Source organism: Scyliorhinus canicula, chromosome 3 (genome assembly GCF_902713615.1).
Source record: "Scyliorhinus canicula chromosome 3, sScyCan1.1, whole genome shotgun sequence".
Lineage (NCBI taxonomy): Eukaryota > Metazoa > Chordata > Chondrichthyes > Carcharhiniformes > Scyliorhinidae > Scyliorhinus > Scyliorhinus canicula.
The window spans coordinates 254,735,159-254,761,425 of record NC_052148.1 but is presented as its reverse complement, the minus strand read 5'-3'; the positions used below and the strand labels follow the sequence as shown (position 1 = coordinate 254,761,425).

The following is a 26,267-nucleotide window of genomic DNA, read 5'->3' as shown; positions in this document are numbered from 1 at the left end:
TGCCCAAAGACTCTGTATAGCCTCTGTTGCTTTCGAGTCTGAGCAGCGCACACTTACCTGAATGTTGCCAGTCTGTGCTCTCACTGTTCACTGCACGTTTGGGGAAATAGTTCCAGCTGTTTGCCCATCACTAAGTTTAACTGGACATAGATCCCTGATCAATGCTATTTTCAGCTTCTCAAAGTAGCTGGAACGGCTCTGCAGCTGTCTCAGACACATCTGAAAATCAAACTATTTACCGCTATGATGGGGCTAGCATTTAGGTTTTTATCGCGCTGACCCTTGGAATGATCTGATAAAGTTTTTGAAAATTGTCATTCAGATTATGGTATTAACAAATATTCTAAAGTCAGTGCAATTTTCCCGACAATTTTTGGCTACATTGGATTAATTCATTCATGATAAATATTTGTCACAATGTTGAACCCTCATGGTTGTAGCTCACTGTCAGAGCTCCCATTATAATCACAAGGTATTGAGGGCATGATTAAATTCTCAACACTTTTGAAAATATAAATCACAAGGGCCTACTTGGGCTGGATTAGAGCACAGATTAACATCACTAATAGGATTGTCTTCCAACCTACCATACTCCAGACCTCACAAATGTACCAATTATCACGTCGTCTGCCTCTCAATTAGCACATGTCTCTGGATGTAAGTGAAAATATCCTTTTTTTCACTAGCTCATAATTTGTTGTAGCAGGACTTCAATGGCATCTGCTGTTAGTTAGACTGCTGATTCACGTTTAGTTTTTTTTTACGTGGCAAGTTGCAGAGAGTGTCATTTTTTAAAAACTCATTTATGGGATGTGGGCTTCTCTGGCTGGGCTTCTATTGCCCATCTCTAGATGCCCTTGAGAAAGTGATGGTGAGCTGCCTTCTTGAACCCCTGCTATCCCTGAGGGGTAGGTGCACCCACAGTTCGGTTAAGGAATTCCAGGATTTTGATCCAGTGACAGTGAAGGAACGTCGATGTATTTCCAAGTCGGGGTGGGGAGTGACTGATAACGTCAGAGAAACGGGGCATCTGGGACCTCAGCAAACGACTGTGTAACTCCTTAACCAACCAGATTGAAGGATTGTAAAATTAACAGTACAAGGACAAAGGACGAGACTGGGAGGATTCAATGTCAAATCAGCTACAGAAAGAGAACCAAAGAGATGGTAAGAAAGATTGGATTGAAAAACATATTGGAACCAGAAAGGAAAAATAATGAAAAATTTCAATGTTACATTTGTAAAATCTCCAACAACAACAAAAAAACTTGAATGATACTCTACACTTGTAATAGTTAATTTACAATGCCAGAGTGACAGCAATTAATTGAGCAATTAGCTGAGACTGTTTAGCTTGAGCTCAATTGGCATGCTTAGAGTCAGGGGGGTCATGCAAATGTGCCCACTCAAGCAGCACTGATATCTGAGAGTGCCAATGATTGCTGCTTTAACCCCTAGCGCACAGACTTCCAAATCCAATGAGTGCTATGGTTTGGCAGTACCATTGAGCAGCTGGGCAAGCTTGAATATCCCCTCAGAAAGGTGGCCGTGGATCACTGCCTGAGGATTGTTGTTGAAAATTCACCATTATTCTTAGAAGTCCTCCTATACCAAAAAGGACCAACATTCTAAATGGCGAACAGGGATTCTCACTCCCCAACTCCTATGCAGGCTTTGGTGGGTGCTATTCAGGTCAAACTATGTTTTCAAGTCATCCCCCGGTATAACCCATACCTTCACTGAAGATTTCATCTACTTACCACTTAGTAGCATCAATCCTGGGTCCCGCATTGCTAAGTAAGTAAAGTAGACTTTGGAATAACCACTGTTTCAATTTAAAACTTTTAAATTATTTTATTATTATATTTTTTCCTTTTCTTTTAAAAGATACAATCACTATATTTACAGAAAGGTAAAAGATCTTGCTTCTGGACCCTCCTGGTTGGTTGAAGGAACCTTCAGGCCCACTTTGATAATCAATCCTTTTAAAATCTAGTCTTCTTTAGATGTATTCGCTGGTGAGCTCAGTTGCTATGTCCTATCTTTCCCATGTACCGAGCTGAGAGAGCTAACTCTAAGCTCTGCCTCCTCTTTAAATTCTGGTCTTCCTTAGATGTATTAGCTGTTTTAGCTTGGCTACTTGGCTCTGTCCCTTTCCCATGACCGAGCTGACTCTGCTGGCTATCTCTGAGCTGACTGTAAGCTGACTCTGCTTGCTTCTCTTGTTCCTCCTCTGCCTCTCACTCTCTCTCGCTCTATGGTTCTGGTAGTTCCTGCTCTAGTCTCCGGGCTTATATTCTCTTTCTAACAGTTATTATGTTTTTATGACTTTATTGTAAAGTAACTTTTATTTCACTTGGATTGTAAATGTTACCTTTAATCTGAATTTTTCTAACACGACTAAGTATTCATTTTGACATGACCTCAGGTCTCTGATCACATTGTTTCCTCTGTGATGTTCAAAGTGCTTTGATTTCAAGAGGTGTTATATTTAATTCCTGTCATTTGTATAGTTTTATTTTCCAATTGTGTTCCCAGCTCATAATTTTAACTTTGATTTTGGCTTTAAATAATGTTTCTCGTAGATTGATAGTCTCCAATTTTCTTTAATTTACCTGGTGTTATCAGAATTTCACCCCTATATATTTGCACCCCCCCCCCCCCCCCCCAGTCATTCTTTTCTATCTGCTGATTTTACTTCAATGAAGGTGTGAATCATTGCTTTTAGTGTAATGCTAAAAATCCACTTGGTTCTAACTTGAATGGTTTACATGTATCACCTAGCTCAACTGAAACCCTCATCCATGCTTTTCCAGATACTTACTAAGATAGTTAATTTCAATGAAGGTGTGAACCATTGCTTTTAGCTTCATACAAAAATCCTGTGTGTTTGCTAAGTCTGTTTGACTAAGGCTATCTGCATTTTACAATCCTGCTCTTTGCAGCTGCTAACAGCCCTTCATGGGATCTTTCCCTGCATCCTCTCATGTTTCTCTCAGACCAGATATTGCCAGACTTCCATGTTTCAAATGACACATCTTTCCATATTTTCAATAACAGGATGCAAAAAAAGATGGTGACAGGGGAAGAAAGGTCAAGAAGGTGTAGTTGAATAGCATGGGCATCGGTGCTAATCATCTGGACATAATGTTCACTAGCAGGAACTCCTACAAATTTCATCCTGTCTTTGGCTTTGTTGTGATGAGCAGTGTTCCTGTCAGTCTGCAGTGAAAACTTGGTTCCTGCACAAGAAAAGGCTGAGTGCTCAGTTCAGTCCATAGAGCCGTTAACCTTGGTGGATGGTCTGTCGGGGCTATCACCTCAGTTTGAAGGTGGACAAACTCCAGCATTGAGCCTCGCAATTTGGGGAATGCACCAGACATCCTTTCCTGATTTTCCCGAGCTTGTCTTTGGAGCCGCAGTAACTGAGGCATGCCCAAATTCAGAGTCTCTTCATCCAACTGGGAATCAGCAGATTCCTGGCCTCCAGCAATCCTCTGAGTGCCGGCACCCTGGGAGTATCTGCCTCCGCCTGCTATGGAGCAGACAGTGCAATGTTCTCACCAGATTGTGACCTCACGGCCACTCTGCAACTAGCCCCATCACAATGTGTGTCTCTGCAGTGGGGAGGGTGTGGGTAGGCCCTCTGATGGGTCTTCAATGTCCATGTCTGGCAATTCCTCTTCCAAGGTGTTCTCATGGCTGGAGTCAAGGACTTGGCTCATGGACCCCCATGGCTCTTTCCAAATGTGCCTGCGAAAGAAAGGAGAAATCATTAGTGCATGACAGGGGCCTAAGATACAGGAGACATCACTCACAGCCTGGTTGTCTGATGGATGTTGCAGTTCTGAATCCTCACTTGGTTGAGTGCTGCCGATTTCATCATTAGCTCACGAACAGTTCACATTCTTTCCCGCCACCTCATCTGGGTCCAGTCATAACAAAAGCCTTTCTACAATTGTATAAAGCTTTAGAAATACCACACCTGTGTGCAGTTTTGGTCTCCGTATTTAAGGAAATATATATATAGGTTGAGCATTCCTTATCTAAAATGCTTGGGGTCAAGAGTATATCAGATTTTGGAATTTTTCAGATTTTGGAATATAATGTGCATGTGCGGCGTGCATTGGGAAATGGGCGTGTGCGGCACTCATTGGGAACTGCATGTGTGTGGCAGGCGTTGGGAACTGCATGTGTGCAGCACGTGTTGGGAACTGCGTGTGTGCAGCGTGCATTGGGAACTGCACGTGAGTGGCACACTTTGGGAACTGTGCATGTGCAACGTGTTGGGAAATGCTCATGTGCAGCATGTTGGGAACTGTGCAAATGCGAAGCTTTGCGAACTGCGCATGTGCGATGCATTGGGAACGGCGTATGTGTGACAGGTTGGGAACTGCGCATGTGTGACAGGTTGGGAATTGCACATGTGCGATGCATTGGGAAGTGCGCATGTGCAGCGTGTTGGCAAATGCGCATGTGCGATGCATTGGGAACTGTGCATGTGCAACTTGTTGGCAAATGCGCATGTGCGATGCATTGGGAACTGCGCATGTGCAACGTGTTGGTAAATGCGCATGTGAGACGCATTGGGAACTATGCATCGCTCAGGGACTGATGACATCACTTTGGTGCTCAAAAAAAAGTGTGGATTTCGAAATTTTTCACTTTTTGGAATTCTGGATAAGGGATGCTCATCCTGTATTAGCATTGGAGGTGTTAGAATGAAGAAGATTCACTAGATTGGTTCCCGGGATGAGTTGAGGAGAAATTTCTTCACTCAGAGAGTTGTGAATCTTGGACATTTTCTCCCCAGAGGATTCTGAATGCTCCACCACAGCCTCCCCTGGAGAGTATCCTATCAAACTCCTAACTCGTGTCTTAAAGGTGGTGGACAGGCTTTTGGGAGTCAGGAGAGGAATAATTTGCTGCAGAATTCACAGCCTCTGACCTACCCTTATAGCCACAGTATTTAAATAGCTGATGCAGTTTTCAGGATATTAATGATGGGGGTTTCAGTGATGTTAATACCTTGAATATCAATGACAGGTTATATTCTCTCTTACATAATTTAAAAAGTAAACTTGCTGGAAATACCTGGCAGGTCAGGCAACATCTGTGGAGAGAGAAACTGAATGAATGGCCTGAATGTTTAGGATGGTGGAGGCTCTGATGAGCATTGATTGGCATAAGGCAGATATTCATAGAATCATAGAATCACTGCAGTGCAGAAGGAGGCCATTCAGCCCATCGGGCCTGCACCCATCCTCTGAAAGAGTACCCCAATTAGGCCCACTCCCCAGCCCAATCCACATAGCCCCCGTAGCCCCACCTAACCTGCACATCCCCAGACACTAAGTGACAATTTAGCATGGCCAATCCACCAAACCTGCACATTTTTGGACTGTGGGAGTAAACTGGAGCACCCAGAGGAAACCGATGCAGCCACGGGAAGAAAGAGCAAATTCCACACAGATAGTCACTGGGGAGGAAATCCTCCCTTGGAGAGTCGCCGGTCAATTTGACAGGCCAGCAACTCTCCAATCCCTCCAGCCCCACATTGCAATGGATGGGAGAAGCACTGTGGGATCTGCCTGCAACTAAATCCTGGGATCCAGAGGACAAGTGGCAGAGATCCCAGGACAAGAAGAGTAGGGAATGTCTAGGAAGGTCACATGGGGAGCGATCGGGGTCTCAGGGGATAGGTTGAGGGGGTGGGGGGTGGAGGTCTGGAGTCACCAGGCCGTAAGGGGAGGGTGCCTCCAGTCAGAAGGGGCCTTCTGATGGAGGCATGTCACCCACAATCCCAACCACCACCCCAACCAAGATCACAAGATCACTTAAGGGCCTGAATTGGTACAAAGGTGCATTTCCTGTCCAAGGTCCTGCACACCCCACTGTAAAATCACAACCAGGTCAGGCTAGGCAGGAATCCAGAGGGAGTTTCACATCCATACACCCGCCACCCCCCCACCCTGCCGCTTCAGAACCTTCCAGGGTGAGGAGGGGGGTGGTGTGGGGTGGGGTGGGGTGGGGGGGGGGGGGGTGTAAAATTGTGGCCAAAGTTTTAGGTTGATGATTATTATTTCAGAATAGTTGTGGTTTACACCAGTTTGAAAGCAGTTAAGTATTAGTAAGAAGGTCTGAAAAATTGTATTGGATTTAAATTATTTTACTAATAGCTGGACATTAATTAAGTAGTGAGGTCAGGCAGGTTTGATAGCCATGCATAAGTCTCAGATCAGTATGAGCTCAGTCTTACATCAGCCGGGCACTCATCCTATGGAGGGACTGTCTTATGAGAGAGATTGTGGAAACCGAGCCTGTGTCCTCTCTAGAGCTTGGAAGGGTGAGAGGTGACCCCATTGAAACTTACAGAATTCTTACAAGTTAGATATGGATAGGATGTTTCCCCTGACTGGTGAGTCTGGAACCAAGGGGCATGGTCTCAAAATAAGGCGCAGGCCATTTGAGACCGAGATAAGGAGGAATTTCTTCACTCGGAAGGTAATAGATTTTTGGAATTCTCAGCCACAAAGGGCTGTAGAATCATAGAATTTACAGTGCAGAAGGAGGCCATTTGGCCCATCGAGACTGCACCAGCTCTTGAAAAGAGTACCCTGCCCAAGCCCACACCACCCTATCCCCATAACCCAGTGACCCTGCTCAACCAACACTAAGGGCAATTTTGAACACTAAGGGCACTGTAGCATGGCCAATCCACCTAACCTGCACATCTTTGGACTGTGGGAGGAAACCGGAGCACCTGGTGGAAACCCACGCACACACGGGGAGAACGTGCAGACTCCGCACAGACAGTGACCCAACCGGGAATCGAACCTAGGACCCTGGAGCTGTGAAGCAATTGTGCTAACCACTATGCTACCATGCTGGTAGAGGCTGTCACTGAACATGTTTAATACAGAGATCGGTCAGTTTCTGGATTCTAATGATATCAAGAGGTATGGGGATAGTGCAGGAACGTGACATTGAGGTACATGGCCAGCCAGGTCTGATTGAATGGCAGAGCTGGTTGAATGGCTTGCTCCTGTTCATGTATCCCTGGTCTATTGGTGGCGTTTTTAGTCAGGTGATTTAACACCGGTCAGATGCTATATGGACCGTTTATTTGAGTTGGCGTATGTGGGAGGTTAGTTTGTGTGAACTGGAGTTTAGTCTGTCTGAATGGGAATTTAGTTAGGTTCAGATTGTGTGAATGGGAGTTTAGCTTGTATCAGTGAGAGTTTAGTTTAGTTTGTATGAAGGAGTGTTTCATTTAGCTTGTATCAACTGGAGCTAGTTTAGTCTGTATGATGGCTAGTTTAATTTAATTTATCTTGTATCAGGGGAAGTTTAGTTTTGTTTACTGGCATGAAGGAGAGTTTAATTTAGTCTGTGAGAATGGGGTTTAATTTAGTTTAGCTTGTATCAGTGGGAGTTTAGTTTTGTTTGTACAAAGGAGAGTTTAATTTAGCCGGTGAGAATGGGGTTTAATTTAGTCTGTGTGAATGGGAGTTTAGTGGGAGTTTAGTTTAGTTTGTACGAAAGAGAGTTTAATTTAGTCTGTGTGAATGGGAGTTTAGTTTATCTTGTATCAGTGGGAGTTTACTTTAGTTGGTATGAAGGAGAGTTTAATTTAGTCTGTGAGAATGGGGTTTAATTTAGTCTGTGTGAATGGGGTTTAATTTAGTCTGTGTGAATGGGAGTTTAATTTAGTCTGTGAGAATGGGGTTTAATTTAGTCTGTGTGAATGGGAGTTTAGTTTAACTTGTGCGAGCTGGAGTTTGGTGTGTGGGTGGGTTTGGGTTTATTTCGATGGGATTTCACTTTCTGTCACTGGAAGCACAGTTTGGGTGGAGCCTGATTTTGTGTATAAGGGGCCCCGGGTCTTCCCGGTTGGATTATTTGCCAAGTTTACTGTCAGAATGGATTTGCAGTTGCTGACTGGGCTCCTCCTGTTGCTCCTTGCGGTGAACGTGGAAGGCAAGACGGGCAGAGGCCAGTGCCCTCCCTGTGCCCTATCTGAGTGCCCGGCTCTGCCCCCCGGGGGCTGCCGGCTCGGGGAGCTCACTGACCCGTGCGGCTGCTGCACCGTGTGTGCCGCCGGCCAGGGAGCGCCGTGCGGCGGCCGTGACTCCAAATACGGCCGCTGTGCCCAGGGCTTCGAGTGTGTCCGCTCCGGGAGCAAGCGCAGGGCCCGCGGCAGCTGCCGCTGTAAATCCCCCGAGCAGGTCTGCGGCAGCGACCGGGTCACCTACACTGACGGCTGTGAACTGAGAGCGGCGGCCAAGCGGGCGGAGAGGGAGGGAGGCGCCCCCATCACCAGGAATGGCAAAGGAGCCTGTGAGAAAGGTGAGGAAACAATCTGTCAGCCGCTCGGGGAGGTGGGGGGGGGGGGTTAGAGAGAGAGAGAGGGGGGGAGAGAGGGAGGGGGGAGAGAGAGGGGGGGAGATGGAGAGAGAGAGAGAGAGGGGGGGAGGGGGGAGGGGAGTGAGAGGGAGGGAGGCGCCCCCATCACCAGGAATGGCAAAGGAGCCTGTGAGAAAGGTGAGGAAACACAATCTGTCAGCAGCTCGGGGAGGGGGGGGGGGGGGGGGGGAGAGAGAGAGAGGGGGGGGGGGGGGAGTGAGAGGGTGGGAGGCGCCCCCATCACCAGGAATGGCAAAGGAGCCTGTGAGAAAGGTGAGGAAACACAATCTGTCAGCCGCCCGGGGAGAGGGAGAGGGGGGAGAGGAGAGGGGGGGGGGGGGGGTGGGAGAGTGGGGGGGGGGGGGGGGGGGTGGAGAGAGAGAGAGAGGGGGGAGAAGTGGAAAGGGCAGAGGGAGGGGAAAGGGCAGAGGGAGGGAGGGGAAGGGCAGAGAGAGAGGGCAGAGGGAGAGAGGGAGGGTGGAAAGGGCAGAGATACAGAGAGAGGGAGAAAGGGAGCAGAGAGAATGGGAGGGTGGAAAGCGCAGTGAGAGAGAGGGAGGGAGGGGGAAAGGGCAGAGAGAGGGAGGGAGGGAGGGAGGGGGAAAGGGCAGAGAGAGAGAGGGAGGGAGGTGGAAAGGGCAGAGAGAGAGAGGGAGGGAGGGGGAAAGGGCAGAGAGAGAGAGAGGGAGGGAGGGAGGTGGAAAGGGCAGAGAGGGAGAGGGGGAGGGAGGGGGAAAGGGCAGAGAGAGAGAGGGAGGGAGGTGGAAAGGGCAGAGAGAGAGAGAGGGAGGGAGGGAGGGGAAAGGGCAGAGAGAGAGAGGGAGGGAGGGGGAAAGGGCAGAGCGAGAGAAGGAGGGAGGGAGAAGGGCAGAGTGAGAGGGCAGAGAGAGAGGGAGGGTGGAAAGGGCAGAGATACAGAGAGAGGGAGAAAGGGAGCAGAGAGAGTGGGAGGGTGGAAAGCGCAGAGAGAACGAGAAGGGCGTGTGTGAGGAAAGGGAAGAGAGGGAAAGAGGGGGAAGAGGGGGAGTGAGGAGAGGGCAGATAGAAAGGGAGGAGTGTGAAAGAGGAAAGGGCAGAGAGAAAGGGGAAAAGAGAGAGAGAAGGGGAGAGGAGAAGACAGTGTGAGAGAGGAAAGGGCAGAGAGAGGGGGGATAGGGCAGAGAGAAGAGGAGAGGACAAAAGGAGTGAAAGCAGAGGGAGAGAAGGGAGTTTTCCAGAGGAGAGGGCAGAGAGAGAAAGGAGTGTGAGAGAGGAGAGATAAGAGAGAGATAGAGGGAGTATATACAGGGGGCTGAGAGAGATATAGTGAGAGAGAGTGTACGAGTGGAAATAGCGGAGGAAGGAAATTGGGCGATTGTTTAAAGATGCTGATTGGAATCCTACACTGGACACACACACACACACATTCATCCCGAGTGTAACATGGTGAGTGCTGGAACCGCCGTCTTTAAAGAGAATTTGAACTAATCTCCAGAAATGAACGCAATTTTTGGAGATTCGGTTTTACCAATCCTGTTTCCCCCTGGCTCCTTCCCAGTGGCCCATGCAGGATGTTCCTGGGACCATTCCTACCCTGCCCACCCACACAGGGCCAGACCAGAGCTGCTCGGTTCACTGCTCCCCGCTGCTGCTGAGTTCGCCAGCCCAATTCCACTGAAGCGCCAAGTTTGAAGGTAGCTCCCAGTGCTGGGTCTGGGCACAGCCACTATACCTCCAGTGACTGTGGAAATGTGTGAGCCACCAGGATGCCTGCTCCGACTGCATGGGGCACCAGCTCACCAACTTCATTTCAAACACTTGTCCACAGATACACCAATCAATCTCCTTCTGACATTTCTCATTCCATGTTTTGACATCTCTTTGTCTATCTACACATTTAGGTCTAACAGTATGCAGACGGTGCAAACTGCAGTGATTTTAAGCAGAGTTGGCTGTTTGCTCGAGTTTTTATTCCGAAAGTATTTGCACGTTGTTGAACATTCCTGAAACTGCGCAACCCAGGCAGCATTTAAAAAAATACTTCTTGCATGAACAAATATTTCTTGATAGATTTAAGGGCAGTTGCATAGAACATAGAACATACAGTGGAGAAGGAGGCCATTCGGCCCATCGAGTCTGCACGGACCTACTTACGCCCTCACTTCCACCCTATCCCCATAACCTCTCCATCCTTTTTGGTCACTAAGGGCAATTTAGCATGGCCAATCCACCTAACCTGCACATCTTTCGCTGTTGGAGGAAACCGGAGCACCCGGAGGAAACCCACGCAGACACGGGGAGAACGCGCAAACTCCACACATACAGTGACCCAGCAGGGAATTGAACGTGGGACCCTGGCGCTATGAAGCCACAGTGCTATCCACTTGTGCTACCGTGCTGCCCACACAGATGACGTGGTGAAGATATATTAAATGTTCCAAATGTATTATCACAAACCATTTTTATCAAAATTTATTGGTTCCCCAACTGTGATACTCCGATATTAAACAACTGGAGGTGACTACATAACATACAGAACTATTTTCAAATTTGTTTTTTGGGAAATGGAGAATGATAGGTCTGGCCAAAAGTTACAATTCTAAATTGGGGCACGGCCAACTTTAATGGTATTAAACGGGAATATTCTGTTTCCCAACGGCAATTTCATAATCAGCGATCGGGCGGAGAATCCATTTTTTCAACCAAATCAGGAGCGGCTGTTTAACACAGGTTGCACATGCTCCACCCCTTCCAAAATGGTGTCATAGCAGCGCTCACCATTGGGACGGCCTCAGGGCATCACCTGAAGGGCCCGCCCCCCCCCCCCCCCCATGATACTCCTCCCCCGATGGGCAGAGTTCCCAACCGCACGGGGGACGTGTGGTCTCAGTGGTCGGGAACCCAGCGTGGAGGCTGCGGACTGTGTCCAGCCCGCCACAGTTGGGCGGGAGCCATGCTGCAGGTCGTGGGGGACTTTGGTGAGGGCTGGGGGACTGGTGGGGGGGTGGCCAGGAGGTGGCGAGGGAGTGTCCAGGGGGGCACTATCTAGCAGGTCGGGTCCGTAACGGCCACGCCAGGTTGTACGGAGTGCCTCTGCAGGTCGTCGCTGTGCGCATGCACAGCCACGGACCCGGCAATTCTCCGGCCGTTTACTTTGTGGAGACCGGGCGTTTTATGTGGCACAGTTGCTAGCCCCTCACCAGTCGGAGGATCATCGCTGGGGCGGCGCCGATTTTTCCCATGTAAAACACCACGCATCCTCCAGAAATAGCCTCAAAATCAGGAGTCCAGTCCAGGAACTATCAAAAGTTGATTGGGGCAGTCTGTTGGCAGGCAAAGGGGCGGCTGGTAAGTGGGAGGCTTTCAAAAGTGTGTTAACCAGAGTTCAGTGAGGGGCAAGGTTGGTAGAAGGAGGGAACCCTGGATGACTTGGGATTTTGAGGTCCTGGTCAAAAAGAAGAAGGAGGCCTATGACATCCATTGGCAGCTGGGATCAAGTGAATACTTGAAGAGTATAGAGGTTGTCGGAGTAGAGTTAAGAGAGAAATTATGATGGCAAAAATGGAACATGAAATTGCTTTGGCAGATAAGGCAAAGGAGCATCCAAAGGGTTCTACAAATACATAAAGGGCAAAAGAGTAACGAGGGAGAGAGTAGGGCCTCTTAAAGATCGACAAGGTCATCTATGTGTGGATCCACAAGAGATGGGTGAGATCCTAAATGAATATTTCTCATCGGTATTTACTGTTGAAAAAGGCATGGATGTTAGGAAACTTGAGGAAAATAAATAGTAATAACTTGAGGAGTGTACATATTACAGAGAAGGAGGTGCTGAAAGTCTTAAAGTGCATCAAGGTAGATAAATTCCCAGAACCTGATGAAATGTATCCCAGGACATTGTGGGAGGCTAAGGAGGAAATTATGGGTCCCCTCGCTGAGATATTTGAATCGTCGACAACCATATATGAGGTGCCTGAAGATTGGAGGGTAGCAAGTGTTGTGCCTTTGTTTAAGAAGGGACACGGTGAAAAGCCTGGGAACTATAGACCGGTGAGCCTAACGTCTGTGGTGGGTAAGTTGTTAGAATGTATTTCTTTCAAATAAAAAATGAGAAGGATTTCCTCACTCATTGGCAAAGTGTGAGGAAGAGAACAGAACTTGCAGAAATGCAGACAGCTTAGTGGAGTGGGTCGGGGAAAGATGCAGTTTGATGCAGGGAGATGTGAAGTTGTGCATTTTAGGAAAAAAGAACAATTAAATTTGTACTCTAAATGATTAGATTCTTAGCAAAGTAGAAGGACAGAGAGATATAGCAGTGTCAGTCCATGGATCTTTAAAGTTGCGTGTGCATATAGAAAAAGCTAACAGTAGGTCAAATGATTTGGGATTTTAAATACAAGGGTATCAAATGTAAACCAAAATAACAATGTTGAACTGGTAAGGCTACAATTGGAGATTGTCTGCAGTTCTCAGCACCTTGTTACAGGGACGATATTCAAGCTTTGGAAAGAGAGTAATAAAAATTTACTGAAGCTATATTTTTGCTAGAAAGAAAACCTCAAAAACATTGATGCCTATTTGATGGGGATGGCGTAAGTTGTGGTTCAGCTCATTTGGTTGCACACTTGTTTCTGATAGGAGTGTTGTAGATTCAATTGTCCCTGTATACTCCAGGCTGAAATTTCAACATGTGAATGAGTAGTTTGGAACATCGAGGTAAAAGATCCCATAGTACAGTTTGAAGAGCAGAGAATTGTCTCGCCTAACATTACTTCCTCAACCAAAATCAGATACTCCATTAATTTCACTCGCTGTGTGCAAATGGATTGCCATGCTGCCAGTTACACTTTCAAAGTAACGTATTGGTTAGAAATGTTTTGGGGTGGGGTACTGTGGCAATTCATTTAAAAAAAAAAATAAAATTGGAGTACCCAATTATTTTTTCCAATTAATGGGCAATTTAGCATGTCCAATCCACCTATCCTGCACATCTTTTGGGTTGTGGGGGTGAAACTCACGCAGACACGAGGAGAATGTGCAAACTCCTCACGGACAGTGACCCAGAGCCAGGATTCGAACCCGGGTCCTCAGCGCCGTAGGCAGCAATGCTAACCACTGTGCCACCATGCTGCCTCTACTGTGGCAATTCAAGTGTGTCCTTGTGGACGATTGCAAAATTAGAACAGCTCTTTAAGCCGAGAGTAATTAATGTTGCGGGGTGGGGGGGGAGTCCCGCAAACCATGTTCATATGTTTTGGTCCTGTTCAAAGCTGTAGGATTACTGGAAGGAGGTGTTTAGGGTAATCTCTAAAGTGGTGCATGTGAAACTGGACCCGGGCCTTCGGGAGGCTATATTTGGGATGTCGGACCAGCCGGTGTTGGAAACGGGCATGGAGGCAGATGTTGTAGCCTTCATCTCGTTGATCGCCCAAAGGCGGATCCTGTTGGGATGGAGAACAACCTCTCCACCCTGTGCCCTGGCGTGGCGGGGGGATCTGCTGGAATTCTTAACGCTTGAAAAGATCAAACTTGAACTGAGGGGAAGGATAGAGGGGTTCTACAATTCATGGGCGTTATTCATTATGCACTTTCGAGAAATGGATCACATTGAACATTAGCAGGGTTGGGGAAGGGGGACTGTATGTGTTAATGGTGATTATGGGTGATTCCTTTTTGTCATTTGTTTATCTTAACATGTTTGGGGTTTGGTGGGAGTATGGGATCATTGTTATTGATATGGGGATTGACATTACATTCGTTACTGATTATTGTTTATTGTTGGGTGTAAACTTGGGAGAAAAAACAGAGTAATTAGTGAGAGGTTGTTTCCATTGATTGTTAAATGATTAACACAAGGACCTTAACTCAGTAATGTCACAAAACGAATGAAGGAGGAGGTTAGAAGAGATTTTTCACACACAAATAGGGAAGGCTTTCCCACAAGTGGCTACTGTGATAGAAATTAATTTAGAAGGAATCGGTTGCATATTTCAAAAGGGAAATATAAAATGGTACAAAATGGAAAAGTTAAGAAAGATGAAGAGAGAGCTTTAGTTGAACGTCTGCACTTGCCCAGAATGATAGGTCAAATAGTTCCTTTCTGAGTTGTGAATTCTGTAATTATATCTATACCAACTGCAGCTGTACAATATTAACTGTACTAATGAACTTTATACATACTTGACGTGATTCAGTTAGTCAGTACAAGTTGAGAGCTGTATGTGCAAAGTCCATTTTTGTATCTAATTCATTACATGCAACCAGATTATGGGCTGGTCTTTATCGACACATCAATCATATGATTCTTCTCAATTGGAAATGTTTTCAGAAAATGACTTCAGAAAACACAGAAGGTGAAGCATTTTTCAGTTTAATATTTGGACAAGCTGTAACTCATTCCTCTGGAACATTGTACCTAAAGAATTTGAACGTTAGCAATTCTGGGCAAATTAATAATATTGTTCATGGCAGTCCCAAACAGTGCTTCTTAAATAAATACTGCAGTTGCTGCAAATATTCGTCTGCAATGTAATCAAAATTATATCCCATGTAATTAGAGTCATAGAGTCATAGATGTTTACAGCATAGAAACAGGCCCTTCGGCCCAGCTTGTCCATGCCACCCAGTTTCTATCACTAAGTTGGCCCCACTTGCCCACATTTGGCCCATATCGATCTATACCAGTGTTCTTCAAAGTTGGGGGTGCGACCCGCGGGCGGGTGTCGGGAGGGCCGCGGAGCCGTTGTCCGCGGTGCTCCCGATTGCGCACATCCCCGCACAGCAGCCAGCTTTTCATAACGCCTGCAAGCAGCCAGCAACATGTCAAAAAACAATTCGGCAGCATTGCGCATGCGCGCACGATGATCGGCGCGCATGCGCATTCCGCGAACATGTCAGAAAGATTTGGCCGCATTGCGCATGCGCGCGCGTGCAATGATCGGTGCACATGCGTAAATCGGGCACGCATGCGCAGTGCGACCGCTATTTTTTTTAACGGTTGTAGCTTTTTGTTTTACAAGTTCTGTAGTGGTTTTCATTCATTTATTCATTTATTTTATTCATTTAATTTTTATTTTTTTACAAGTTTGGAGGGGTTTTATTCATTTTTTTCATTTAGTTTATTCATTTTTTTTATAAGTTCGGTGGGGGGGGGGTTATTTGATAAAACTTTACAGGAAAAAAATTCAGAACTTTGGACAGATGGAGAAAGACGGAAGGCTTCACCTTCATCCAACAGGTTCCATTGGAGGAGCGTATACGAGGGCCAAAGGGGTCTAAAATAATTTCCTCCATTTTTGTCAGCGACAAACACGGTAAGAGAAAATGGTGGGTGGCGCAGGTCGGCTGGCGTGGGTCGCGAAGGTTGACCGGGTTGGGTCCCGAAGGTTGGCCGGTTGGTAAAAATGGGTCCCCGGAAAAAAGTTTGAAGAGCACTGATCTATATCCATCCTGTCCATGTAACTCAAACTGTTTTTTTAAAGGAAAAAATTGTACCGGCCTCTACCACTGCCTCTGGCAGCCCATTCCAGATGCTCACCACCCTCTGTGTGAAAAAACTTCCCCTCTGGTCTCTTTTGTATCTCTCCTCTCTCACCTTAAACCTATGCCCTCTAATTCTAAACTCCTCAACCTTTGGGAAAAGATGTTAACTATATCCCTTATCTATGCCTCTCAATATTTTATAGACCTCTATGAGATCACCCTTAAGCCTCCTAAGCTCCAGGAAAAGAAGTCCCAGCCTATCCAGCCTCTCCTTACAACTCAGACCATCAAGTCCTGGTAGCATCCTCGTAAATCTCTCCGGCACTCTTTCTAGTTTAACAATATCCCGCGGGTCATCCACGAGGATCAGACGGGGTTCGTGAAGGGAAGGCAGCTGAACACTAACATACGGAGGCTCTTGAATGTTATAATGATGCCGGCGGTAGCGGGGGAAGCAGAGATAGTGGTGGCGCTAGACGCGGAGAAGGCCTTTGATAGGGTTGAGTGGGGGTACTTGTGGGAGGTGCTGGAAAGGTTTGGGTTTGGGAAGGGGTTTGTCAGATAGGTGAGGTTGTTATATGAGGCCCCAATGGCGAGTGTGGCCACGAATGGGAGGAGATCGGAGTACTTCCGGTTATATCGAGGGACAAGACAGGGGTGTCCCTTGTCCCCCCTGCTCTTTGCATTGGCAATCGAACCCCTGGCCATGGCGTTGAAGGAGTCGAGGAACTGGAAGGGACTGGTGCGGGGTGGGGAGGAGCACTGAGTGTCGCTTTATGCAGATGACTTATTGCTATATGTGGCGGACCCAGTGGGGGGAATTCAGGAGTTGATGAAGATTCTCAGGGAATTTGGGGACTTCTCAGGGTACAATCTCAACCTGGGAAAGAGCGAGCTGTTCGTCGTGCACCAGGGGGATCAGGAAGAGGGGATTGGTAGGCTCCCACTAAAAAGGGCGGAGAGGAGCTTTAGGTACCCGGGAGTCCAGGTGGCCAGGAACTGGGGGGCCCTATACAAACTTAACCTCACTAGGCTGGTGGAGCAAATGGAGGAGGAGTTTAAAAGATGGGACATGTTGCCGCTGTCGCTGGCGGGCAGGGTGCAGTCAGTCAAGATGACGGTGCTCCCGAGGTTTTTGTTCCTGTTCCAGTGTCTCCCCATCCTTATCCCGAAGGCCTTTTTTAGGAGGGTCAACAGGAGCATTACGGGGTTTATATGGACTCATGTGACCCCGAGGGTGAGAAGGGTGTTTTTGGAGCGGGGCAGGGATGGGGGGGGGGGGGGGGGGCTGGCGCTGCCCAACCTCTGTGGGTACTATTGGGCGGCCAATGCAGCGATGGTGCGTAAGTGGGTAATGGACGGGGAAGGGGCAGCATGGAAGAGGACGGAGATGGCGTCCTGTGTGGACACGAGCCTGGAGGCGCTGGTAATGGCGCCGCTGCTGCTCCCTCCAATGAGGTATACCACGAGGCCGGTGGTGGCGGCTACCCTCAGAATTTTGGGCAATGGAGATGGCACAGGGGGGAGGTGGGGTTCTTGATGAGGTCCCCGATACGGGGGAACCACCGGTTTGTTCCAGGGAGAATTGATGGTGGGTTCCTGAGTTGGCACAGGGCAGGTGTTAGGAGGTTGAGGGACCTGTTTGTAGACGGGAAGTTTGCGAGCCTGGGTGAGTTAGAGGGGAAGTTCGGGCTCCCCCCGGGGAACATTTTTAGGTACATGCAGGTAAGGGCGTTTGCCAGACTTCAGGTGGCAGGGTTCCCACTGTTGCCCCCGCGTGGGGTCCAGGACAGGGTGCTCTCGGGGGTGTGGGCTGGAGAGGGGAGGATTTTGGACATGTACCAAGTGATGCAGGAGGTAGACGAGGCCTCAGTGGAGGAGCTGAAGGGTAAATGGGAAGAGGAGCTGGGTGAGGAGATTGAGGAGGGGACGTGGGTGGATGCTCTGGAAAGAGTGAACTCCTCCTCTTCTTGTGCGAGGCTTAGCCTCATACAGTTTAAGGTACTGCATAGGGCTCATATGACCGGGACGATGATGAGTAGGTTCTTTGGGGGCGAGGACAGGTGTACTAGGCGCTCGGGGAGCCCAGCGAACCATGCCCATATGTTCTGGGCATGCCCAGCGCTGGGGGAATTTTGGAAGGGGGTAGCAAGCACGGTGTCGAGGGTGGTAGCATCCAGGGTCAATCCAGGCTGGGGACTCACAATATTTGGGGTTGCAGTGGAGCCGGGAGTGCAGGAGGCGAAAGAGGCTGCTGTTCTGGCCTTTGCATCCCTAGTAGCCTGGCGGAGGTTTCTTCTTCAGTGGAAGGATGCGAGGCCCCCAAGCGTGGAGGCCTGGATCAATGATATGGCGGGGTTTATCAAATTGGAGAGGGTGAAATTTGCCCTGAGGGGATCAGTACAGGGGTTTTTCAGGCGGTGGCAGCCTTCCCTAGATTTCCTGGCAGAATGGTAGGGAAAAAGGCCGTCAGCAGCAGCAGCCCTGGGGGGGAGGGTGGTGGTGTGGGGGGGGGTGGGGGGGGGGGGGGGGGTGGGGGGGGGGAAAGAGAGTGGGGGGGGGAGTGGGGGGGTGGGGGGCATTTATGTGCGTTTGGTTGAAGGGACGTGTATATGTGTTCTTTGTTTATGAAGGGCATTAATCTATTTCTTTTTTGTATTTACCGGGGCAGAGGGGTTTGCTCTTTTTTGTTTTCGTAGTTGTTAATATTTTTTGTTAATATTTTCTGTTATTGATATTTTGTGAAAATCTGAATAAAAATTATTTTAAAAAAAACAATATCCTTTCTAAAATAGGGTGACCAGAACTGAACACAGATAAAATTATATCAGGGTGAATTTGTGTCATTCTTGAACACAGCCTGCCCTGCATTAGGGCAGAGGTTAGCCTGGCTGTGAATATCCTCAGATCTAGCCAGCAATCTGTCACATGACTGGTATGCCAGGTGGCTAACAGGTAAGACCCATTGATGGGCCCAGGCTTAGGTCTTGGTCTGGATTTCTGAAGCAACATGTGGTATGTTAGTGGGGTGACCCTGCACCTTTGCACATGGCACCAGGATATCCAAAATAAGTCTCCGTGCTGATAAAACCATAAGACCATAAGACATAGGAGCAGAATTAGGCCACTTGGCCCATCGGGTCTGCTCTGCCATTCAATCATGGCTGATATTATCTCATCCCCATTCTTCTGCCTTCTCCCCATAACCCCTGATCCCTTTATTGATCAAGAACCTATCTATCTCTGTCTTAAAGACACTCAGTGATTTGGCCTCTACAGCCTTCTGCGGCAAAGAGTTCCACAGATTCACCACCCTCTGGCTGAAGAAATTCCTCCTCGTCTCTGCTTTAAAGGATCGTCCCTTTAGTCTGAGGTTATGCCCTCTGGTTCTAGTTTTTCCTACAAGTGGAAACATCCTCTCCACATTCACTCTATCCAGGCCTCGCCGTATCCTCCTAATTTCCAACGAGTACAGACCCAGAGTCCTCAACCATTCCTCATACGACAAGCTCTTCATTCCAGGGATCATTCTTGTGAACCTCCTCGGGACCCTTTCCGAGGCCAGCACATCCTTCCTTAGATACAGGGCCCAAAACTGCTCACAGTACTCCAAATGGGGTCTGACCAGACCCTTATGCAGCCTCAGAAGTACATCCTTGCTCTTGTATTCTAGCGCTCTCAACAAGAGGCTGCAAACGTTATATTACTAGCATTCAAGATGTGCCCGTAATAAGTAATAAAACACGGATGCCTATCCCGAACAGATAACAATATCGCTCCCCACACACATAAACACACACACACACACACCCCACAGACCGCATCATCCTCCCCCCAACCCCTCACCCCCACATCCCGCCACCCCGGACCTGAGTAATCTAGCAGAGTCATTGGCAAAGATTCCCAATGGGTTGATCACAAGATATTGGGGACCTACTTAATTTTTTATAGTGAGTGTCACTGCACAAATTGTCCTACAAATCCACAGGAATCAACATCCTGGGCGTCACGGTTTCGCAGTGGTTAGCACTGCTGCCTCACGATACCGAGGACCCGGGTTCGATCCCATCTCCGGGTCACTGTCCGTGTGGAGTTTGCACATTCTCCCCGTGACTGCGTGGGTCTCACCCAAAAGATGCGCAGGGTAGGTGAATTGGCCACTCTAAATTGCCCCTTAATTGTAAAAAGATATTAAAAGGAATCAACATCCTGACATGAATACTGGGATTTCCTCACCAGGAAATTCCAATGCTAAAACTGCCAGTGTCCACAGAATGTCAGGAGGGTCCCCACTTTATATTTTAACAGTGGAAGCACATCTGTGCTTCTCAGCTGTCCGAACAAAAGAAAGAATATACTGCTATTCACAACCTCAGGATATCTGAGAAAGGCTTTACAGCCAGGCAATCACTTTTTTGCACAAATAGTGAATTACTTTTTGTAGTGTAGTCACTGCTGTAGAAGTACTGGAAACATAACAGTCACTTTACACAGTGAGATCCCACAAACAACAATGACGTAATAGCCAGAAAATCTGTTTCAGTGATGTTGATTGAAAGATAAACGTTGAGCACCAGACAAACTCTTCTTCAAAGGTGTGTCTGCAATCTTTTACATGCATCTTTAAATGTTTATCCTCTTCTTAAAGTTGCAAAACCAATGCTCGGAGTGGACAGGGCAAGCCCTTAATTCATCTCATTGCTTATCCAAAAACCAATGCAAATTTAAATTGATTCCAATTCATGGTCTCCACAAGAGAGACATACAAGATGACAAGAAAAGACATTGCACCTCATCTTGGGCTTGATCTGACGCTTGATCTTATCCAAAAGGCCAAGAAGCGTAGATATGGCATCGACTTAATGTCTCATGCGAAAACAACATCTTCCAACAGTGCGGCATTCTTTCAGTACTAAGTCTGAAACATCAACCTGGAGTGAGGCTTGAACCCACAGTTTTGTTCCTCAGAGGCAAGTGTGCTAGCACTGAGCTAATGCTGGCGCCTGAATCGGCCACATTCATTCGGCCTGAATCATCACATTCACAACACATTCGGCCTGAATCATCTAGATATGATGCTCCTCAGCAGCTACATTGATCCACAATCAGAAGCACGTGATCACCCACAGTGATGATAGGTGGAGCGTAGTTGTTCCCTGGGACTGGTTGGGAGAGAAAAAAAACGTCTTTTTAATTCTGATAGTAATGCCAGATTGCAGGCAATCTGTTGCAAAGTGATTCATGATTGAATGCTTATCATCCTAGGGGTGGTTTATGTGAGCATCATCATAGTAAATAGGAAATCATGAATAAATACTTTATTTGATCTTGTAGTTTTTAAAAATTGAAACTCTCAAACAAACGTTGCCATTGTCTCTTATCATAGTATCACTCCATAGGCATATAGAAATGGAAAATCTACACCCATTCCACTGTCCTCCCACTTTACCTGCTGCAACTAGGATTAGGAATTATTCCAGGGAAGGGATCCCACCCTTGCACAATAGTTTCAGCAATGCCTTTTGTGAGGAAGACCAAACAAGGCTAGCAGCGTGGGAGTGAATACAAGAGCAGGGGTGGTCAATATGCTAACTGGGAGCAAGTACGACAGCTTAATCAACAGCAGATGGGGGCCTGAATTGCAGCCAAGTGCCCAAAAGATTTGAGGAAATCCTGCAGATTTTTCAACTCCAAAATGCATCACTAATAATCCAAATACCCAGCACTGGCATTTAAAAAAAGGTAACCTCCCTCTGACCTCACCAACTTCATTAAGATCAGCACGAGAGATCATTGGTGGGTGGATTCTCAGTATTTACACTGATTAGAATTTGCTGGGTTCTTGAACCCGTTTAAAAATGTGCAGAAGCAGTTGATTAAAGTTTTGTTTTGTGTGCTATACTTACTCATCTCTGCTCTTGTTTGTGGAGGGAGCAACGTTAAGGTTTCGGGTTGACGGGCAGCACGGTGGCGCATGGGTTAGCACTGTGGCCTCACGTCGGCGAGGTCCCAGGTTCGATCCCAGCTCTGGGTCACTGTCCGTGTGGAATTTACACATTCTCCCCGGGTTTACGTGGGTTTCACCCCCACAACTCAAAAATGGACAAGCTAGGTGGATTGGCCACTCTAAATTGCCCCTTAATTGGAAAAAAATGAATTGGGTACTCTAAATTTATTTTTAAAAGTTTTGGGTTGATGGTTTCTCATCGGTTTTATTAGGTGCGTGGGAGGCCATTCAACCCCTCACCTCAAGCCTGTTCCACTAATCGGTGAGGTCGCGGCTCACCTAAGTTCATGTATCTGCCTTTTGGGACCTAACCCTTAAAGTTTTCGCTTAACAAAAATTGGCGATCCCAGATTTAAAGGCAATAATTGAGCTGGCATTGGTTGCATTTTGAGGAGAAGAGTTCCAAACTTCTACCACTCTTTGCATGTAGAATTGTTTCCTAATCTCACTCCTGAAATCTCTGGTTCTTTTAGGCTTTGTTCTCCAATCATAGACCCCTCAATCAATGGAAATAGTTTATCCATATTTACCCTAATTCTTCCCTTAATACCTTGAAAACTGCAATCAAATTACCCTCCAGCCTTTTGAATTCCAAGGAATGCAGGTATAGTTTGTGCAATCTCTTTTCATGGTTTAACTCCAGATGTCCAGTTATCATTCTAGTAAAAACATACTGTATTCTGTCCAAAGCTAATATATTCTTCTTTAATATTTAAATAATTGACTCTCGCGGCTCTTTCAGACTCTTCCACGCGTTCCCATTGAATGTATATACCGTTCCTTTATTTCCTTTCACAGTGCATCATTCTCCTCCCGAGAATTTGCACCTACCAACCTTCCAACGTTTCCACTAACCAGTGTTCTCTCCAGTGTTTACTAATCCGCAAATTTAGATGTTCTGCTCCCTATGCCCTGTGGGTATGGCTAAACCTCTGAGAACGTTATGAGTATTGTCAATTGGAGAAATCTTTGGTTTTCAAAGCATGAAGTGGAAAGTGGACATCGCAAAGAAGTGGGAGATTCCACCATTGTGTGTTCCTCCAAAATGATACACAAGGAATAGTTCGACAGACAGTCACTCCAGCAAGGAAGATGATGAGAATGGCTGCCTAACACGACATTGAAGAAGTTCTGCTAACATTGTTCAAGCCTGCCCCACAGGAAAGGGGCATCGCCCTGGCATAGAAGCCGGACCACGTAGAGTGCACTTGCAGTGACAGGTGGCTGATATCTCAAGTTATCAAGGCCATTATTAAGAAGCAGGAGTAAAACCCAACTGTTTGAGAGGACATGTTGATGACGAAGGAGACAGGGATTATGGTGGAGGAAGCCACTATTGTCAACTGCTTCTATCACTCATGATTCAAACAGGTTATGACTGCTCAAGGCATTAAAAAAGAGGAGAAACAGGGTGAGGCCAACCAACTTGATGACAAGGCACTTTTCACTTTCCTGCTGGAGGCTGGCATGGAAATTCCAACAGAAGTGATCCTAAAGATTGACGTGAAGGTGGGCGATGTCATATTCTCTACGACAGAACTGACAGATGATGCTATTGTAGATGCAGTACGTTCTTCAGCCGAGGAGGCCACTGACCCTGAAGAGTCTGATGAATATGTGTCCAATTGTTTCCCTCGCTTAAGCGGCAAAGGCCATAGAGATGCTCTGGGATTCTGCCCTCAACATGAAAACACCAGAGACATGTTTCACTGCATTGACGACATGCCTGACTGTATCACGCATGTCCAAAATCAGCACGCTAAGCAGAGAAAGATTATGAAGTCTTTCCAGCGGTAACACCTAACATATTTCACTGAGAACTCTGGCCTTTTCAGGCCATTACAAGGAGCAAAAAAAGTGAATAAAGACTTTATCACACATCTAACACTTTATTGTGTTTTCATTTGGCATTTAAATCTGTTGTTTTTGACATAGACCATGTTTGCCGGCATACTGGGTTACATAGAGACCCATTAATGTGGGAATGGCTATTACAAAGCACAACTTAACTCAAATCTGTGGGTGTATCCCCTGGGAATTGACTCATCGGAATTTTACTGTACAACCTCTGGTTGAACGTTTGTGACAAGGTGGTCATCAAATTCAAATCATCATTAAACGAATGCCAAGAATATTTAGGAAAAAACTTTTGCACAGAAGCTGGTTGGAGCATCAAAAACCAAAAGCAGCAGTGTACCAGTTTAAATTTTTTTTTAGAGTACCCAATTATTATTTTTTTTCCCAATTAAGGGGCAATTTAGCATGACCAATCCACCTAATCTGCACATCTTTGGGTTGTGGAGGTGAAACCCACGCAGACATGGGAGAATGTGCAAACTCCTCACGGACAGTGATCCAGAGCCGGGATTCGAACCCGGGTACTCAGCGCCATGCAGTGTATAAGTTAACCTGAAGGATAAGAGCACCTCATTTGTCTGGTCCCATAAATGTTGGGCTAGATTCTCCATTTCAGCGGTTAAGTGCTGGTTGGAACAGAGAATTCTTGGGCATTTTATGACATCAAAATCGGTGCCAACCTCTCACCGATTGCAAGACCGGTGAGGGTCTAGCAGAAGCTCTGGCTGCCGCACCAAACAGGCCGGAGAATGGTTGGGTGCGTGGTTGTGCATGTGCACGGCGACAATCTGCAGTGGTCGCGCCGTACAATGTGCAGGGATTCAATGCCGCCAAATGCAACCCCACAGGCCACACTCCGGCCACACCCCACCAGTTCCCCCCCCCCCCAGCCCTCGTGGAAGCCCCTTGGCCAGCAGCACGGCTCCTGCCCAACTGTGGAGGCGCTGGACACAGTCCGCAGCCACCATGCCGCGTTACTGACCGCTGAGACCACACGTCAACCGCGCGGTTGGGAACTCGGCCCATCGGGGGCGGATCTTCAGGTGACGCGCTGAGGCCGTCCCGACTGCATGTGGCATGCAACGCGATGACACCACTTTCGGAGGGGGTGGAATACACAGAACCTGCATCAAACAGGCGCTGCCCCCGATATCAGCGTCAAAAGGGAATACTCCACCCGATCGCCGATTACAAAATCGGCGTTGGGGACGGAGTATCCAGCCCATTGTTTTGCAAATACTCAGCATATAAGTAGAGCCCCTTTTCAGTCATTATGCATCAGTTCCAATTTTCTTCCCAAATCTAGTGGTGCACTAAGACAGACTTTCGTCTGTTTCCATAGCTAGTAATTCCTGGAACAGGTCTCGGTCGCCAGAGACTTATAGCTTGAGGGGGCACTAGTCCACATCAAGGATGGCTGACCAGGACTCTTGCCTCCTCTTGCTCCCTGCCATTGGCTGTCAGAAGGATTTGGAGATTGATACTCAACCTGATTGATCGCAATATGAACGCACGTTCCTTGGCCATCAAATCCTGCGTTGGGACTCAAACCTGGAGCTCCTGGCTCAGAGACAGACCTGCTACCCCCATTGCGCCACAAGACCCAATGCATAGTAGCCAGCCTCAATTTATTTTATCCTGTACCTGATAAGTGGGAGCAAGGATCAATCAGCGGGACACGAACTGTGTTGTAAAGGTGTAGGGGAGTTTAAGGCATGTCCACTCGTCATGTGTGAAGCAGATGACATTTCAAAATGGCGCCCACCGCACCCATGCCGGTGACTCACTATTAATACTTAGCATACAAGTCGACCCCCGGTTTGGAGAGATTTGTTTCAAAACCTATGGGGTCGATGTACACACTGACATCTACAGTATTTTCCATATCTGTTCAAACCTCACCGTGGCAGTTGAAGACTTTTAATTGAGTTTTTTTTTAAATCTGGAAATGGAAAGTTGGTATCACCAAAAATAACAATATTCATTCATCTCCAGTGCCTTAGCTTGGAGGGGATACAGTAAATGTTTATTAGATTGGTCCTTGGGATGAGAGAGTTGTCCTATGATGAGAGGCTGAGTAATTTGAGTCGCCCTTGTCTGGAGTTCAAAGGAATAAAAGGTGATCTCATTGAAATATAGAAGGAGGTGGATTCTCCTGTCCCCCAGCCGCATGTGTCCCGGCAGCGCACCATTCACTGGTGGTGGGATTCTCTACTCCTGCCGCTTGCTAATGGGATTTCCCATTGAAACCACCCCACGCTGCCGGGAAATGTCCGGGCGGATGTGTGTGCTACCGGCGCAAATCCATAGGCGGGGGTGCACAAAAATCTTGATGACCTGAGAATTCCAGCCCCTATCTCAGTGAATACTGGATGACAAACATGGTTGTGTCATTGCATGAACCCGCGCCTCCATTTTCCTTGGCCAGGTTCGGGATTGGTGCGACCTTCACAGCCACTGCTCTGTACTGACCACTTGGCAGTGTGTAGAGAGAGAGTGGCTCAGGGTAGCAGCATAAGTGGGGAGAAAATGGTGC

The 26,267-nt window shown here is 47.4% G+C and overlaps 1 protein-coding gene across 2 annotated transcripts in view; it reads left to right on the top strand.

Annotated features, from left to right (window-relative positions):
- Positions 1–909: 909 nt before the first annotated feature.
- igfbp7 (insulin-like growth factor binding protein 7) overlaps positions 910–26,267 on the top strand; it is a 46,516-nt gene continuing 21,158 nt past the window's right edge. The window contains exon 1 of one of the 2 annotated variants that reach the window (XM_038792611.1): positions 910–1,167. In XM_038792611.1, coding sequence (XP_038648539.1) covers positions 1,131–1,167 — 37 coding nt within the window. In that variant the 5' untranslated portion in view covers positions 910–1,130. Of the gene's footprint in view, positions 1,168–7,812; positions 8,350–26,267 lie in introns of those variants that run through there. The other variant, XM_038792610.1, reaches the window with a different exon arrangement.